General features: G+C 46.2%; 1 protein-coding gene across 1 annotated transcript in view; it reads right to left on the reverse strand.

Moving 5' to 3' along the window:
* The window catches only part of gfap (glial fibrillary acidic protein), a 31,020-nt gene extending 15,879 nt beyond the window's left edge, over positions 1-15,141 (reverse strand). Inside the window, exon 1 of the mRNA XM_072248847.1 lies at positions 15,036-15,141. Coding sequence (XP_072104948.1) covers positions 15,036-15,133 — 98 coding nt within the window. The 5' untranslated portion in view covers positions 15,134-15,141. The remainder of the gene's footprint in view (positions 1-15,035) is intronic.
* Positions 15,142-15,651: the final 510 nt, after the last annotated feature.

The raw sequence follows: 15,651 nt of genomic DNA on the forward strand, positions 1-15,651 counted from the left end.
ACATCACCCAACAATGTGTAATATTTCCTGAGTTCTTTACAACAAGGATAATTGCCAAAATTTAAAGTTCATGGGAGTTCATAGTTGGCAGGGGTTCATGAATTGTCGTAGTGAGAATTTTGGAGACATGTTGGGGGGGGGTGAGGGCGAGGGGGAAGGGTATGGGAGACAGTAGAGCCTCGATTCTTGTGTTACCTCTGCTTCCACAGACACAGTGGCTGCTGCCAGCTTTACTCAATCAGCACTGTCAAAGTCACATCGTAAATCACAGCACAATAAATTAGATAGACCTGCAGATGTTGAACTCAGCAGGCAAGCTGGAAGCAAGTCAGTCACCAGAGTACTGCAGCGATAAACTCAGAAGAGGGAGACATATACACTGTCTGTCCTGACGGGGAAGGAGTACATTCACTCTGCAGTGGTAAATGCCCCGAGCCGGATATATACCGACCATACTGCGGTAACTGAATCAACACTCACTCCCTGTAATTCCGTAGCTGCCCTTAGTAATGGTATATTTTCACTATAATACCACCAGTGGGGTATCCACAGTCTGTACTCCCATAACAGCCACACTTTGGTGCATATTCTCTGTACTTCCTGACTTGCTTCTGCCACCAGTAACGGCCCTTCTAGAGTGGGGGATGGGAGGGGCTACACTTGACCTCCTCTCAGGAAACGAGGCAGGGAATTAGAATTGGAATTGGCTTATTATTGTCTCATGTACCAAGATACGGTGAAAAGGTTGCCTTGCACACTGTTCATACAGATCAGATCATTACACAGTGCATTGGGGTATGACATGGTAAAACAATAACAGAACGCAGAATAAAGTGTCACAGTTACAGAGAAAGTGCAGTGTAGGGCGACAATAAGGAGCAAGGCCGTGATGAGACGGACAGTGAGTTCAAGAGCCCCTCTTACTGAACTAGGGCACCATTCCAAAGTCAGGACTCACACTGCCAGGTTCAGGAACAATTACTGCCCCTCAACCATCAGGCTCCTGAACCAGAGGGGTTAACTTCACCCAACTTCACTTACCCCATCGCTGAAAAGTTCCCACAACCTATATTGACTCACTTTCAAAGACCTTTCATCTCATGTTCTCGATATTTATTGCTTATTTATTTATTATTAATTTATTTTTGTATTTGCACAGTTTGTTGTGTTCTGCACTCTGGTTGAACACCCTAGTTGGCTGGTCTTACATTGATTCTGTTATGGTTATTGAGTATGCCCACAAGAAAATGAATCTCAGGGATGTATATGGTGACATATATGTACTTTGTGGGTACGTGGCCAAGTGGTTAAGGCATTGGACTGGTGACCTGAAGGTCGTGAGTTCGAGCCCCAGCCGAGGCAACGTGTTGTGTCCTTGAGCAAGGCACTTAACCACACATTGCTCTGCGACGACACTGGTGCTAAGCTGTATGGGTCCTAATGCCCTTCCCTTGGACAACACTGGTGTCGTGGAGAGGGGAGACTTGCAGCATGGGCAACTGCTGGTCTTCCATACAACCTTGCCCAGGCCTGCGCCCTGGAGAGTGAAGACTTTCCAGGCACAGATCCATGGTCTCGCAAGACTAATGGATGCCTTTACTTACTATATGTACTTTGATAATTAAAATTTACTTTGAACTTTGAAGAAGTGCAGACAGAGCCTGTGGAGGGGAGCTGGTTTCTGTGCTGAGCTGTGTCCACAACTTTCTGCAAGTGAAGCCTTTGATAAGGTCCCACATGGGGGTTAGTGTGCAAAATTAGAGCAAATGGTATTGGGGGTAGGGTACTGACATGGATAGAACATTGGTTGGCAGACAGGAAACAAAGAGTGGGGATTAATGGGTCCTTTTCAGAATGGCAGGCAGTGACTAGTGGGGTACCGCAGGGTTCAGTGCTGGGACCGCAGCTATTAACAATATACATTAATGATTTAGATGAAGGGATTAAAAGTAACATTAGCAAATTTGCAGATGACACAAAACTGGGTGGCAGTGTGAAATGTGAGGAGAATGTTATGAGAATGCAGGGTGACTTGGACAGGCTGGGTGAGTGGGCAGATGCATGGCGGATGCAGTTTAATGTGGATAAATGTGAGGTTATCCACTTTGGTGGTAAGAACAGGAAGGCAGATTACTATCTGAATGATGTCAAGTTAGGAAAAGGGGAAGTACAACGAGATCTAGGTGTCCTTGTTCATCAGTCACTGAAAGTAAGCATGCAGTTACAGCAGGCAGTGAAGAAAGCTAATGGCATACTGGCCTTCATAACAAGGGGAATTGAGTATAGGAGCAAAGAGGTCCTTCTGCAGCTGTACAGGGCCCTGGTGAGACCACACCTGGAATATTGTGTACAGTTTTGGTCTCCAAATTTGAGGAAGGACATTCTAGCTATTGAGGGAGTGCAGCATAGGTTCACGAGGTTAATTCCCAGGATGGCGGGACTGTCATATGTTGAAAGATTGGAGCGACTGGGGTTGTATACTCTGGAATTTAGAAGGAAAAGAAGGGATCTGATTGAAACGTATAAGATTATTAAGGGATTGGACACGCTAGAGGCAAGGAACATGTTCCAGATGTTGGGGGAGTCCAGAACCAGAGGCCACAGTTTAAGGGGTAGACAATTTAGAACGGAGTTGAGGAAAAACTTTTTCACACAGAGGGTTGTGGTTCTGTGGAATTCTCTGCCTCAAAAAGGCAGTGGAGGCCAATTCTCTGGATTCTTTCAAAAAAGAGTTAGATAGAGCTCTTAAAGATAGCGGAGTGAAGGGATATGCGGAGAAGGCAGGAAAAGGGTACTGATTGTGAATGATCAGCCATGATCACAGTGAATGGTGGTGCTGACTCGAAGGGCCAAATGGCCTACTCCTGCACCTATTGTCTATTGACTGAGGTGACAGTGAGGAAGCACTTTGGGACCAGTGACGAGAACCACATAAGATTCTTGATTGGGCATGGCATCAAGGTTATGGGGACAAGGTCAGGAACTGGGGTTGAGGAGTTAGTAAAAAAGGATCAGCCATGATTGAATGGCGGAGCAGACTCGATGGGCCAGATGGTCTAACTCTGCTCCTATGTCTCTTGGTGTAAGATTCAAAATAGCTATAGAAAATGATAGAACTTGGCCACAAGTTAAAGTCCTAAATTGAATCATGGCTAATTTTGATGACATTAGACAGGAACTGTCAAAGGTTGAGTGGGAGGGATTGTCAGCAGGTAAAGGCTTTTTAAAGTGAGATGGGGAGAGTTCAGGACTAATGTATCACATCAGAGTGAAGGGTAAGACTGGAAGGAGTAGAGAAACTTGGATGACAATGGATATTGAGGAGTCAGCCAGGAGAAAGGAGACGTGGGTCAGGTCCAGGCAGCTGGGATCAAACGCTGAGGTTGATCGAAAGTTCAAAGTTATTTGAGGAGGATAAGACACTTAAAAAGAAAATAAAAAAACAAGGAGAGGACATAGGATGCCCCTGCCTGATCAGGCAATGGAGAATTTAGAAGATTCTCTAAGTGGCAAGGAGAGAATATGGGATCTTAGGATCAGTGTGGTCATCTGTGTGGAGCTACAGGGGACGGGCAAGGTTTTAAATAGAAATTTTCTTATCTGTATTCTTGTGCAGACATGGAAGTAAGTGACTTTAGGGAAGAGAACAGTGATTCCTGCAACTGATTGACATTACACAGGAGGAGTTAGTGGTGGCTTGGAAGGATGCAAAGGTAGATGAATACCCAAAGCCTAATCAAGTGCACTCTGGGCATTGTGGGTAGCAAGGGAAGAAATGCTGGGACCCAAGCATAATAAATTGTATCTTCCTTAAACATGGGTGAGATGCTGGAAGACTGAAAGGTGGCTAATGTTGTTCCTTTTCTCACATAGACAGTGATGGTATATGGAATAAACTGCCAGATGAAGCTGTCAAGGCAGGGATAGTAATTGTAATGATTAAACCTCATTTGTGAAAACAAACATGAAGAGAATATGGGCCAAGCACAGGCAAATGGCTCTAGTTCAGATAGGCATGTTGGCCACTGTGGACGTGTTGGGCCAAAGCAATTGTTTTCATTCTGTGCTATAAATCCATGAGGCTTATGCTGGCTGTGTTGCAAATACAGTCATTGGGTTCTGTTCTTGTTGCACAGTATATCAGTTGCGATGCGGAGTTGAGGCAAATATAGATCAGCCACAATCATATAGTTCGAGTGTAATTGTCATTCATGAATACAGTTCAAAACAGTGCTTCTCTAGGGCGAAGATATAAAACACAGTACCAACAGTCACACACAGCACAAAGCACATATAGCACATATAAGATAGCAAGCACATATAAGATATCAGTAAAATACAGTCACACAAAAAAAATATAATCCAAGACCCCAAGTCCATGAATGTTTTTCAGGAATCTGCAGATGAACACAATACGGCTTGTCTTCTGCTGAGCGAACACTGGGGGCAGCACCGACTCCAGCTTGGACACTGTGCCACACCGCCCCCTGATGGAGCACACCGACTCCGACGCCTCTCTCCTGGGCAACTGTGTGGCGGGACAGTCGCAGGGGCCTGGCGACCTACTCCTTTCCTATTTTCTGGTGTTAATGTGTGTTTGATAGACATAACAGCAGTTTCTGTGGCTGTGCTCTTTAAACCAGAATGCATTCTGCCAGTACTAAACTAAATGACTCCAGTAAGTTCTACTAACTTCAGTGCAGTAACTGTTGCATTGCAGTTTACTTAATTGCGGACATTTGAACTACAGTTTCTTTGCAGACAATGCCCTGGTTTAGCTTGTACTCACTGTGCTACAGCAAATGCATCCTTGTGTGGTATTTACTGTGGTGAGCAAACATTCCCAATGGCGGGCTAATTCATTACAGTGTGGTATATGCCTTGCTGTGTAATACAGTGATTACAACATTCCCCCCCCACCCCGTGGAATGTGCACGCACCTTGTACAAAATGCCCTTAAGTGGTGGTGATACACACTTCACTACCATGATTAACCCCCCGTGATATATAGTCATTATAATGAAATTACTGACCCATTGGATTATACCCATTTTACTTCAGTAAATGCCCCAGTTGGATGGTATGGTTGCTGCCCCTATGGGGTGTACACCCGCTGGAAAATGAAATTGAAGACCTCGGAGCAGGCTGCAGTACCAGAGAGAGGAGAGACACCCGAGTAGCATAGTGGTTAGCATAAAGCTTTACAGCAGCAGCTGTGAGATCGGGGTTCAACTCCTGCAACCGTCTGGAAGAAGTTTGTACTTCCTCCCCGTGACCACATGGGCTTCCTCCGGGTACTCCTGTACGAGTTACGGTTAGTAAGTTGGAAGCATACTACGTTGGCGTCAGAAGCACGGTGACACTTGCGGGCTGTGCCTAGCGCATCTCAGACTGTTAACGCAAAGCAACACATTTCACCGTATGTTTCGACGTACATGTGGCAAACAAAGGCTATCTTTAAAACACTGGGGACAACTTCACAGAGACATCTTTTAATCCCAGAACTCAGGGCTTCATCCTCTACCGCATGGGCCAGACTGCAGTGTCAGGGAAAGACAGGGGTGTTTGCTTCATGATTAACTCATCACAATGCACAGATGTGCCGGTTCAATCTCAGTCCCGCTCCTCAAACTTTGAGCACCAATGGACTCACCCATGACAAACAGGAGCAGGTTTGGCCAGCTAAGCTGTCATCTCCACTCTGCCAACAAATAACCGATCATATCCCTTAATTTATCAATATCCAAAAATCTATGGATCACTGCACCGTATATAGAACGTAGAACTCCACGCCACAGGAACAGGGCCTTTGGCTCACAATGCTTATGCCAAGAATAATTGCCAATTGAACTAATCCCTCTTGCCTGCACATGATCCATATCCCATCATGCCCTGCATGTACATGAGTCTCTCTAAAAGCCTCGTTTGCCACCATCATATCTATTTCCACTACCTTGGAGCATGTTCCAGACCCCCACCAATTTGTGTCAAATAAACTTTGCCCCACACATCTCCTTTAAACTCTCCCCTTCTCACCTTAAAGGGTGCTTTCTAGATTTTGACATTTCTACCCTGGAAAAAATTACTGACTATCTACCCCATCTGTCATCTGCCAGCTTCCACCACTCCAGAGAAAACAACCCGAATTTATCTTACCTCTCCTTTTAATCTCTGGGTGAATAGTAAGTCCTTTATTTTGACACCGTGACTTCTTGGTTCTAGACATGCCATTCAAGAGATCTCCTGTCAAATTCCAGCTACAGGGATTGTGCATTTCAATGGGGCCATCCTTCAATTTTCTAAATGGCGGGAGGAGACAGAGCAGCGCGCCACGCGTGCGCAGCCCTCTGGTGAAAAATGATATCGTATCTGTTATATAGGGGCCGTGGACAATTCTGATTTGATGGAGATGGACGTGAAAGCACAGAGGAACATCTGGAAAATTTTCTGAAACGCTCGTTCGCTGCTGTCGTTACTGCGTGGTTGGGACTCTTTCGGAGGGAAGGCCTCAAAATCCCCGGCTTTGCCTGCTTTTGGCGACCGAGAAGGAGGTCAAATCGTTTGGACAGAGATGGCGCTCAGTACTCGGTGTCGGACAGCTGATCAGAGCTTGAAGTTTTCGGATGACTCAGAGTTTGATTGTGGTCGGCATGGCAGGGAGAGTTTTTCTTCCTTCTCCTGTCTGCGTGAGATGTGGGACATTTGAGAGACTTTGAACTTTACTGTGCTCGTGGACTTCTTCATCAAGTTATGGTATTGTTGCACTGTTGTAACTATATGTTATAATTATGCGGTTTTGTTAGTTTTTTTTCAGCCTTGGTCTGTCCTGTGTTTTGTGATATCACACCAGAGGAAATATTGTATCATTTCTCAATGCATGCATTACTAAATGACAATAAAGGAGGACTACGTGTCTTCATAATCTAATCTCAAGTGACTACAGGCTCCCTCTGCTCCATCCCTCCTTGTAAGAGAGACCATCGATTCATGGAATAAAACTGCCAAATGTTTGCTATACTCCTCTATCAGAAATATATTCTTCCCTGTATTAGTATGGGGTGTAGGGGGCTTTGATGTCTGGCAGCTGCACTCCACCTCGTAGGGTGGACGGGCATCACTGGTCCTCATCCATCTCCTAACCTCTCATGTGAGCCTCCAAGTGGCACACCCCAGTACACTGCTTCAGCTAGCAGGCTAAACAACGCGAGGGGGTGGTGTTAATATGGCACCAATGGGCAGAGGACCTCAACGACAAAGTCGCTGGCCAGGGCAGATTGGTTCCCAGAAGAACTACATCGGCCACGTGTTTGAGACCAGGGCGAGACACCGAGTTGGAAGACATCGACTGTGGTCTGGCCTGGAGATGGATGGGTGCCGCCAGGCCTCACTAGCCCAAGACGCGTGAAAGCGCCCTTTCGACCCATAGGCAGGTTGTGGGATCCGAACGGAACATTAGTAAAACAGACCAGTACACAGTATTCCGGGGGCACGTGGCCAAGTGGCTAAGGCATTGGACTAGCAACCTGACAGTTGTGAGTTCGAGCCCCAGCCGAGGCAACGTGTTGTGTCCTTGAGCAAGGCACTTAACCACACATTGCTCTGCGACGACACCAGTGCCGAGCTGTATGGGTCCTAATGCCCTTCCCTTGGACAACATCGGTGTCATGGAGAGGGGAGACTTGCAGCATGGGCAACTGCCGGTCTTCCATATAACCTTGCCCAGGCCTGCGCCCTGGAGAGTGAAGACTTACCAGGCACAGATCCATGGTCTCGCAAGACACAGTATCCCAGAGGAACAAAAACAACTGACTGCAGATTGTTTGCTACTCCAGATTCCAGCATTAGTAGTCCCTTGTGTCCACAACATTCCAAACATGGTCTCATTTCACAGCAAAATGTCTCTCCTCTTGCCGTCAAATCCTCTTGTATTCAAGGCCAACATACTGTCTGTCTTCCTAATTAGTTCCTGAAGCTACGTTCTGACTTTCAATGATCTATGTACAAAAACACCCAGCTCCCTCTGAACACCACCATCTTTCATCTCTTGTCATTTCTATTCTCCTGCCAATGGTACCATGCTCTCCACCCCCAGGCGGTTCACACATCCCTTGCCTGTGTACTGGCTCCCCTGCAGTAAATAGCCCCCCAATGGAGTGTCAATGCACAAAATGATAGAAAGTGGCTACACTGTAATGAACTAAATTCACCTAATAATGTACCTGATTATTGTACTACCCTGAATGCCCGCAGTAGTGTATATACTCACATCTACTGCTAGTGTTATGTTTTCTCGTCAGTAAAATGTAGACATGTGTGCTGTTGTCATCATCATGTGCTGTGTCGTATGACATAGGAGATCATGCTCTATTGACCATGAGAAAATTTTCTACAGAAGTGGTTTTTCATTGCTTTCTTCTGGTACAACCATCCACTATCTGCTCCCATGGTTTCACATGGCCCTGATCATGGGGGCTAAGCAGGTGCTACACCTTGCCCCAGGGTGACCTGCAGGCTAGCGGAGGGAAGGAGCGCCTGACACCTCCTTTGGTAGAGACCTATCTCCACCCCGCAACACAATGTGTGCTGTACAGTGGCAAATTCCCTCAGTGGTGTACATCTTCTGAGGAGCAGTTGAATATATACTCACCCAGCAGCAGTAGCTGTCAACCAGCACAGGACCAGTAACAAAAAATGTCCACCATCAGTTGTAACTGAGTCACTACTAGCCAAAATGTTTGACATCAAGAAATGCATTTTGGCTACAAATCTATTGAAGGAATCACAGTGTCTCAATGATAAACAGGCAAGTGACAGCAGGGTTATTGACTCAGGCAGGTATCCGGAACTTGTTTATCATTATCAAGTAGGAATACACAGACCTTTGATGATCAAGGGCTCTCAGTTTTAGAGCTGCTAAGATCACATGCATAAGACCTGATGCAGATAGGGAGACTGCCTTGTCAAGTACATTTGCCCAGTACATTGCAAAAGGCATGATCTCCTGGTGGCCACCCATTTCAATTTGACTTCCCACTCCAGGTCTGATATGTCTGTCCATGGCCTCCTCTACTGCTACGATAAGGCCAAGGCTCAAGGTTGAGGACCAATGCCTCATGTCCATATGGGTGTCCTCCAGCCTGATGACATAAACTTCAATTTCTTTAACTTTTGGTAATTTCTTCCCCCCTTCCTTCTCTTTTGAGGGTTAGTTCTGATTTCTCTCTTACCCCTTCTCTTCTCCTCACCTGCCCATCACTTCATTATGGTTCTCCTCCTCCTTCCCTTTCTCACATGCTCCTCTCTCCTATTAGATTCCTTCTTCCTCAGCCCTTCACCTCTTTAACCCATCCCCTCCCAGCCTCTTATTTCATCCACTCTCCCACCCACCTTCCCCCTCAAATGGTCTCACTTATCACCTTCCCCTCCTCCACCTCCTTATTCTGGCTTCTGCCCCCTTCCTTTCCAGTCCTGAAGAAGGATCTTGGCCCAAAACGTCAACTGTTTATTCCCCTCCATAGTTGCTTCAGCATTTGTGTGTTTTGATCTGGATTTCCAGCATCTGCAGAATCTCTTGTATTCAAGATCACAAGACTAATTGATTCTCTCAGAGTGCTGTGGTGTCAGAGTGTAGGCAACCGGGAGCAGCAACAACTAGGCAATTTTATCTTTCTTTACTTCTCTTGTTCATTGAAGCCAAAGTCAAGGTAGGATTTTGGATTGAAGAACGCCGTGCTTCAAGTGGAATTTCCTTCCCGGGGGTTTTCGCCACTCCCTGAATTTAGAGTGCTAGGATAATTCAAGTGTCAACCAGAGAAGGAGAACATGGGCCCTTGGTGTGCTCCTTCTGCAGTGTGTGGAGGTCAGGGAAACTCCCAGTGGCCCCAGTAGCCATATGAGCAGGAAGTTTGCTCAACCATGGCTACTGACTGACCAGCAGGGGACGAGAACATAGAACATTTAAAGCACAGTCCAGACCCTTCTGCCCATGATGTTGTGCCGACCTTTTAACCTGCTCTAAGATCAATCTAACCCTTCCCTCCCACATAGTCCTCCATTTTTCTATCATCCCTGTTCCTGTCCAAGAGTTTCTTAAATGTCCCTAATGTATCTACCTCTACCACCATGTCAGGCAGGGCCTTCCCAGCACCCACCTCTCTGTAAAGAACTAACCTCTGACATCCCCACTATACTTTCCTCTAATCACCAGATACATTCAGGCTGGCGTGCTGGCGTGCACACTCCGAGTACTCGGCCTGAGAAGTTGTCTGGCCTGGGGTTGACTCTCTGTAGAGACCTTCTCATATCTGCTGCTGTTACACTCAGTGGCTTCTCACCTGGAAGGGGGATAGCTTTTGTGGCTCACATCATGTTGCCTACCTCGAATTGTGCATATAAGTTTTTAGAGCGTCGGGGAGGAGGCGTCACTGGTACAGTCGACACTGTTTTCCCTTGCGCAGTCAGTAATACCCTTGATGCTCAGACATATACACTGGGCATCGTTATTAGGCTGGTGTTCCTGAATGTTTAGTGCGTAGGCGTTCTTTGCCCTCTTGATGCCCAAGATGAGGTTTCTTCTGGCCGCTCTGAGAGTTGTTCTGTCACCAGACATTTTCAGACAAAAAATCTGACTGGTAAGGCTGATGAACATAGAGTGATGGTTATTAATTCGAAGGGAACCTTAGATGACAAGAGTGTTGTAAATTTAGTCAAAAAGGGAAAGGAAATATACAAGAGTCTTGGGAAGCTAAAATCAATCAAGGTCTTTGAAGAGTATAACATGAAGAACTTAAGAAATTAGGAGGGCTGAAAAGGGGCATGATTAAGAATATTATACATACATTATGAGCAAGGACGAAGGTAGGAATTTATGCCTGGAGCCAGAGAAAGTGGACAAGGTCCTATAGGAGTACTTCATATTGGTATTCACCAGGTAGAAGGATACAGATGATGGTGAGATTAGAGAGAGGTATGGTGATGTTGTAGATCATGTCAATATTAAGGAGGAGAGATGCTCAGTGTCTTGAAAAATTTCTCAGATCTTTGTGTCTTCTTTAGCCCCAGAAGATTGGTGAATAGCCCTAGTTGTCCAAGAAGGGCAACAGTGACAAACAAACCTAAAAATAATAGACTGGTAAGCCATACATCAGTGGCAGGAATTATTGGAAAAGATTCTTAAGGACAGGATTTATTTGCAGTTAGAAAAGTATGGACATTAGGAGAGTCAGCATGGATGAATGTAGGGAGGCTCTGACTCACAAATATAATAGAGTTTATTGAAGTGACAAAAATGATTGAAGAGGGTCAAGGAGTGGACTTCAGTAAAGCTTTTGTCAAGGACCCTCATGGTAGACCCGTCCAAAAGATTAAGTTACAGGGACCCACGGTGCGTTGGTCAGCTGGATACAAAACTGGCTTGGCCATAGAAGGCAGAGGGTAATGTCTTTTCTAACTGAAGGTCTGTGACCAGTTGTGTTCTGCACAAATCAGTGCTGGGACCTCTACTTTTTGTAATACATTTAAATGATCTGGATGAAAATGTAAGACAGCAAAAAGTTTGTCGATAGAAGCAGCAGGATAGATAGTAAATCAGAAATGTGGACAGAGAAATGGCAGACAGAGTTTAATCCAGACAAGTGTGAGGAGGAACATTTTTAGAGGGCAAGTTCAAGAGGAAGGTACACAATAAATGGCAGGATACATTGGAGCACTAATACACAGGGTGTAAAGAAGGTGACCAACATGTTTGGCTTCATTATCAGGGCATTAAGTATAAAAGTCAGGAAGTTATGTTGCAGATAGAGACTCTTTCCCAGAGCGGGAAATACTAGAGGGTGTGGGTTTCCGGTGAGAGGGGGAAAGTTTAAATACGATTTCCAAGGTGAGATTTTTGTCTTTTTAAACACATACAAGAGCCTGGCAGGTGCCTGGAGCATTATAGCCATATCTAAATGGCATTAGACAGACAGATGACCAGGCAGGGAATGGAGGGATAGGGACTACTTGCAGGCAGATAGGATTTGTTTAATTTGGCAACATGATTGGCACATATATGGTGGGCCAAGGAGTCCGAATGGAGATGTTTACATCTTCACTGGCTGCGAGTGAAGGGCCAGATGACTCTACGACAGTAAACAGGTACCTTTATTCAAAATGAATAGCAATGGCAGATGCAATTTCATGCTGTTAAATGTGAGGTCCAATAAGGGCAGAACATATACACTGAACTGTAGGTCACGAGGGAGTATTGAGGAACAGAGAGGGCATTGGTGTATTAGCTCACAGATCCCTTAATGTAGTAGCACAGAGAGGTAGAGTGGCAAAGAAGGGATACTGGGCATTTGCCTTCATTCATTCATTTGTGTTGCATGACACAGGCAGGCATTCACGGTCTATCCGTTACCATGATTGTTCTTGGCAAATCTTTCTACAGATTACAAGAGGTGTAGGTAGGGTAGATGAAGAGAAGCTTTCGCCCATAGCTGTAGTGTCCAAGACCAGAGGCCATGGGTTTTAGAAGGGATCTGAAGTAGAATTTTTTCACCGAGGGAAGGTGAAAACCTGGAACACAGTGCCGAAGTAGGTGGTGAAGAGAGGAAGTGTCTTACCATTTAAGCAGCATCTGGACAAACACTCAGATCACCGAGGTATAGAAGGATACCGACCAAGTGCTTGTAAATGGGGTTAATGCGGATAGGTACTTGAGGGTCAGCAGGGACATGATGGGCCAAACAGCCCTTTTCTATGCAGTATGACTGTAATAAAATTCATTGATATTAATTAGCCTAGCACAGGTCAAGAATCCCACTGACTTAAAGAATCAGTTATTAAAATTGTACTGTTAAACCCAAGTTGAAGGTTGAGCAAGGCTAAATTGAAGCACCATCTGTCTGATTAACTTAGTGACAGCCCCACCCCTGCCTCCCTCCTTTTGATTTGCTCAGTGGATAATTGACAATGCAATTTAGTCCATATTTTCTAATTTATTATTCAATCAAAAGTCTTGTGAACTAGTGTGACTGGGACTGTCTGGTCAATCCAATGTCTCTCTGCCCTGTGGGCAACCATATTTTACCGGCCACACCGGGGCAATGTCAAAAGGTTTGCCCACTTATTCTTTGCCAAACATGAAACTCTATGGCCGGGAGAGCATGAAGACAGAAATCAGCATTTACATTGTCGGTCACCTCACAGCATCTGAGGAAGTACCAAAGTACTGTCAATGGAAACTTGCAAGTCAGTGTGCGCTCAGCAAGTTCCTGTAGGTAGCAACGTGACAATGTGTTGATGATCTGAAGTTGTGGTGAGAGTGATGGGCCAGAACAACACTAGAACACCAGAAATTGGAGCCAGTGAAGAGTCCATTCAGCCTTTGAACCTGCTCCACTATTCAGTAAGGTCACAGCTAATTGTCTACCCTGAACTGTTCCCAGAATGCCCAGAAAACTACTCAGTGACCGACAGTCCACATCCTTCCAAGCACAGAACTCCAGAAATTCCCCACCTACTGAGTCAAGAACTCCCTCCTCACCTCTGTTCTGATTGGTCTGCTTCCTGCTCTCAAGCCGACCCCAGGTCCAACATCCCTCAGGCAGGGGAATGTCCTCCCTGCATCCCGACTCGATCATCTGGCGCTAGTTGCTCTGTTACTGCATCCTTCATTCTAAACGTAGGAGTTTCCCCAGAAGGAAGAGCTCCTCTGCGATCTTCGAACTTCTGCATTAGGATCTTTTGCATCCAAGAGGACAGCTTGCCACCAGTTGTGCTCTCACCTGTTTACTTCTAGCCCCCCTCCCCACCCTTGCCAGTACACTCATTGCTCGGTATATTTTGAGACAGAGAATAGTCAGTCCTCTGTGTTGAGCCCAGCCCCAGGGGACTGCCTTGCCTCCCCACCATCCCTCTCTCGTGATCTCCCCTCTGGATTTCCTCTCTCCTCCCCTTCTCATTTGTTTCCTCGTTTATTCAATCTTTGTCACCCCGTCACACTCTTCTCAATCCCTATCACCACCCCCTCTTTCATCCTGTCTGTGAGCCCTTTAATTACTGTCATCCCTTTCTTCTACCTTATTCCCATCTTTATTTTGTCCTCGTCCCCACCACCAAAGTTCACTGATCAGTAAACATTTGGCTGTATCTCACACTAGTGTTTACAGTGTGAGCTGACACCCTGTTGAACGGTTTCACTGCTCTACAATTCCCGCACCACTAGGAGGTGCCATTTCCTTAAAATTAGCCTCCTGACAGGGAACAGACGGGATCCCTCCGGCAAAGGGTCAACAGGCAGATCAGCGGATCAACTCAACGTGAAATAAAATGAGCATTTCCCACCCTCACAGCGAGACTCCCCTTCACCCGGAAGACCCACCACCTTTCCCTCCTCCCCGCCCACAGTCTCACTCACTTCATATCTCTGTACCAAGACTCCTCTCCTTTCCAGCCCCGACCTCACCCTCGCCACAGTAACAGGATCTCCCAGCGGCTGCATCAAGCACGCTCTCTTCCTGATGCTGAGCCTCAGTAACCAGACCCCTCTGCCCCATCTCACACTTCTTTCCTCCTTTCACACCTCACTCTCTACACAATTCTGACCACTTAGTCTTCCCCTCCCCTGACACCGCTCTCTCTCTCGAGACCACCCACCCTCTCCTTGCATTTTCTCCGCACAGTAGGACCCCATCGCCCCTCTCTTTCTCTCATTTCCACTGGCTGAGTTGAGTCTGCCGGTTAGAACATCCAACACTAAATTAATGGAAACAAAGATGGAATAAACAGTCGAAGATTCAATAGCTGCACCGCCCGCAGGATACCGGGACAGGTCTGCCAGAGCAGTGATAAAGTTTAGGTACTGAAAAAAACATCAGGACTTTACTCTGTAGGAGAGCTCCTCCAGTCTCGAACCAGAGCACACCAGACGGGCTGGACCGGACCAAACCCCACCAGGTCCGTTCCCTGCCTCTGCTCACATCAGGAGGACGCTCCGCTGTCTGAGCTGTGGGTTACAGACAGGCTGTAGGGGTGGGTGACATTACTAGTACCTCTTGGTGAAACTGTATCTGCTCCCAGGAGCTGTGCCGGGAGTTCCAAATCTCCTTCTGTAAGACGAGGTCTGGGTGGATTCGAAGTTCACATTCATCTTTGCGCCCGGTGTGTAACTGCAGGACAGATTGACGCTCGGTGTGAGGCAGCGGCTTATATACAAAGTCCGGCCGGGACTCAGGTTGGCGGGTGGGCAGTGCCCAGGGTCCTAGCGCCTCCTCTATTCACGTGGTTACGTGCCCGACAGACCCCCACCCCCCATTAACACAGTATGTTAAAATATTTATATTTAACGATTACAACTAATCCTAGAATTACAGAGAGAAGCACATTAAAGTTAAATGGACTGAGTTTGGTTTTGATTACGTGTATGTATAGATTGAGCAGAGGGTGCACGTCAGGCAACAGGTCAGTTCTTTGAGAGAAAATGTAATAAAAGAACCCCCTAATATACGAACCCCTAATTTAGGAATCTCTTTAATAAAAGACCCCTGATATAGCAACCTACGGATATTGAAACCCAGCCACCAATATAGGAACCCCTTTACGTAAATATCCCTGATAGAAAAAGACGATCTTAGAGGGATATGGACCAAACACTGGCAAATGGGACTA

The sequence above is a fragment of the Mobula birostris genome, chromosome X (genome assembly GCF_030028105.1).
Source record: "Mobula birostris isolate sMobBir1 chromosome X, sMobBir1.hap1, whole genome shotgun sequence".
NCBI classification, from domain to species: domain Eukaryota; kingdom Metazoa; phylum Chordata; class Chondrichthyes; order Myliobatiformes; family Myliobatidae; genus Mobula; species Mobula birostris.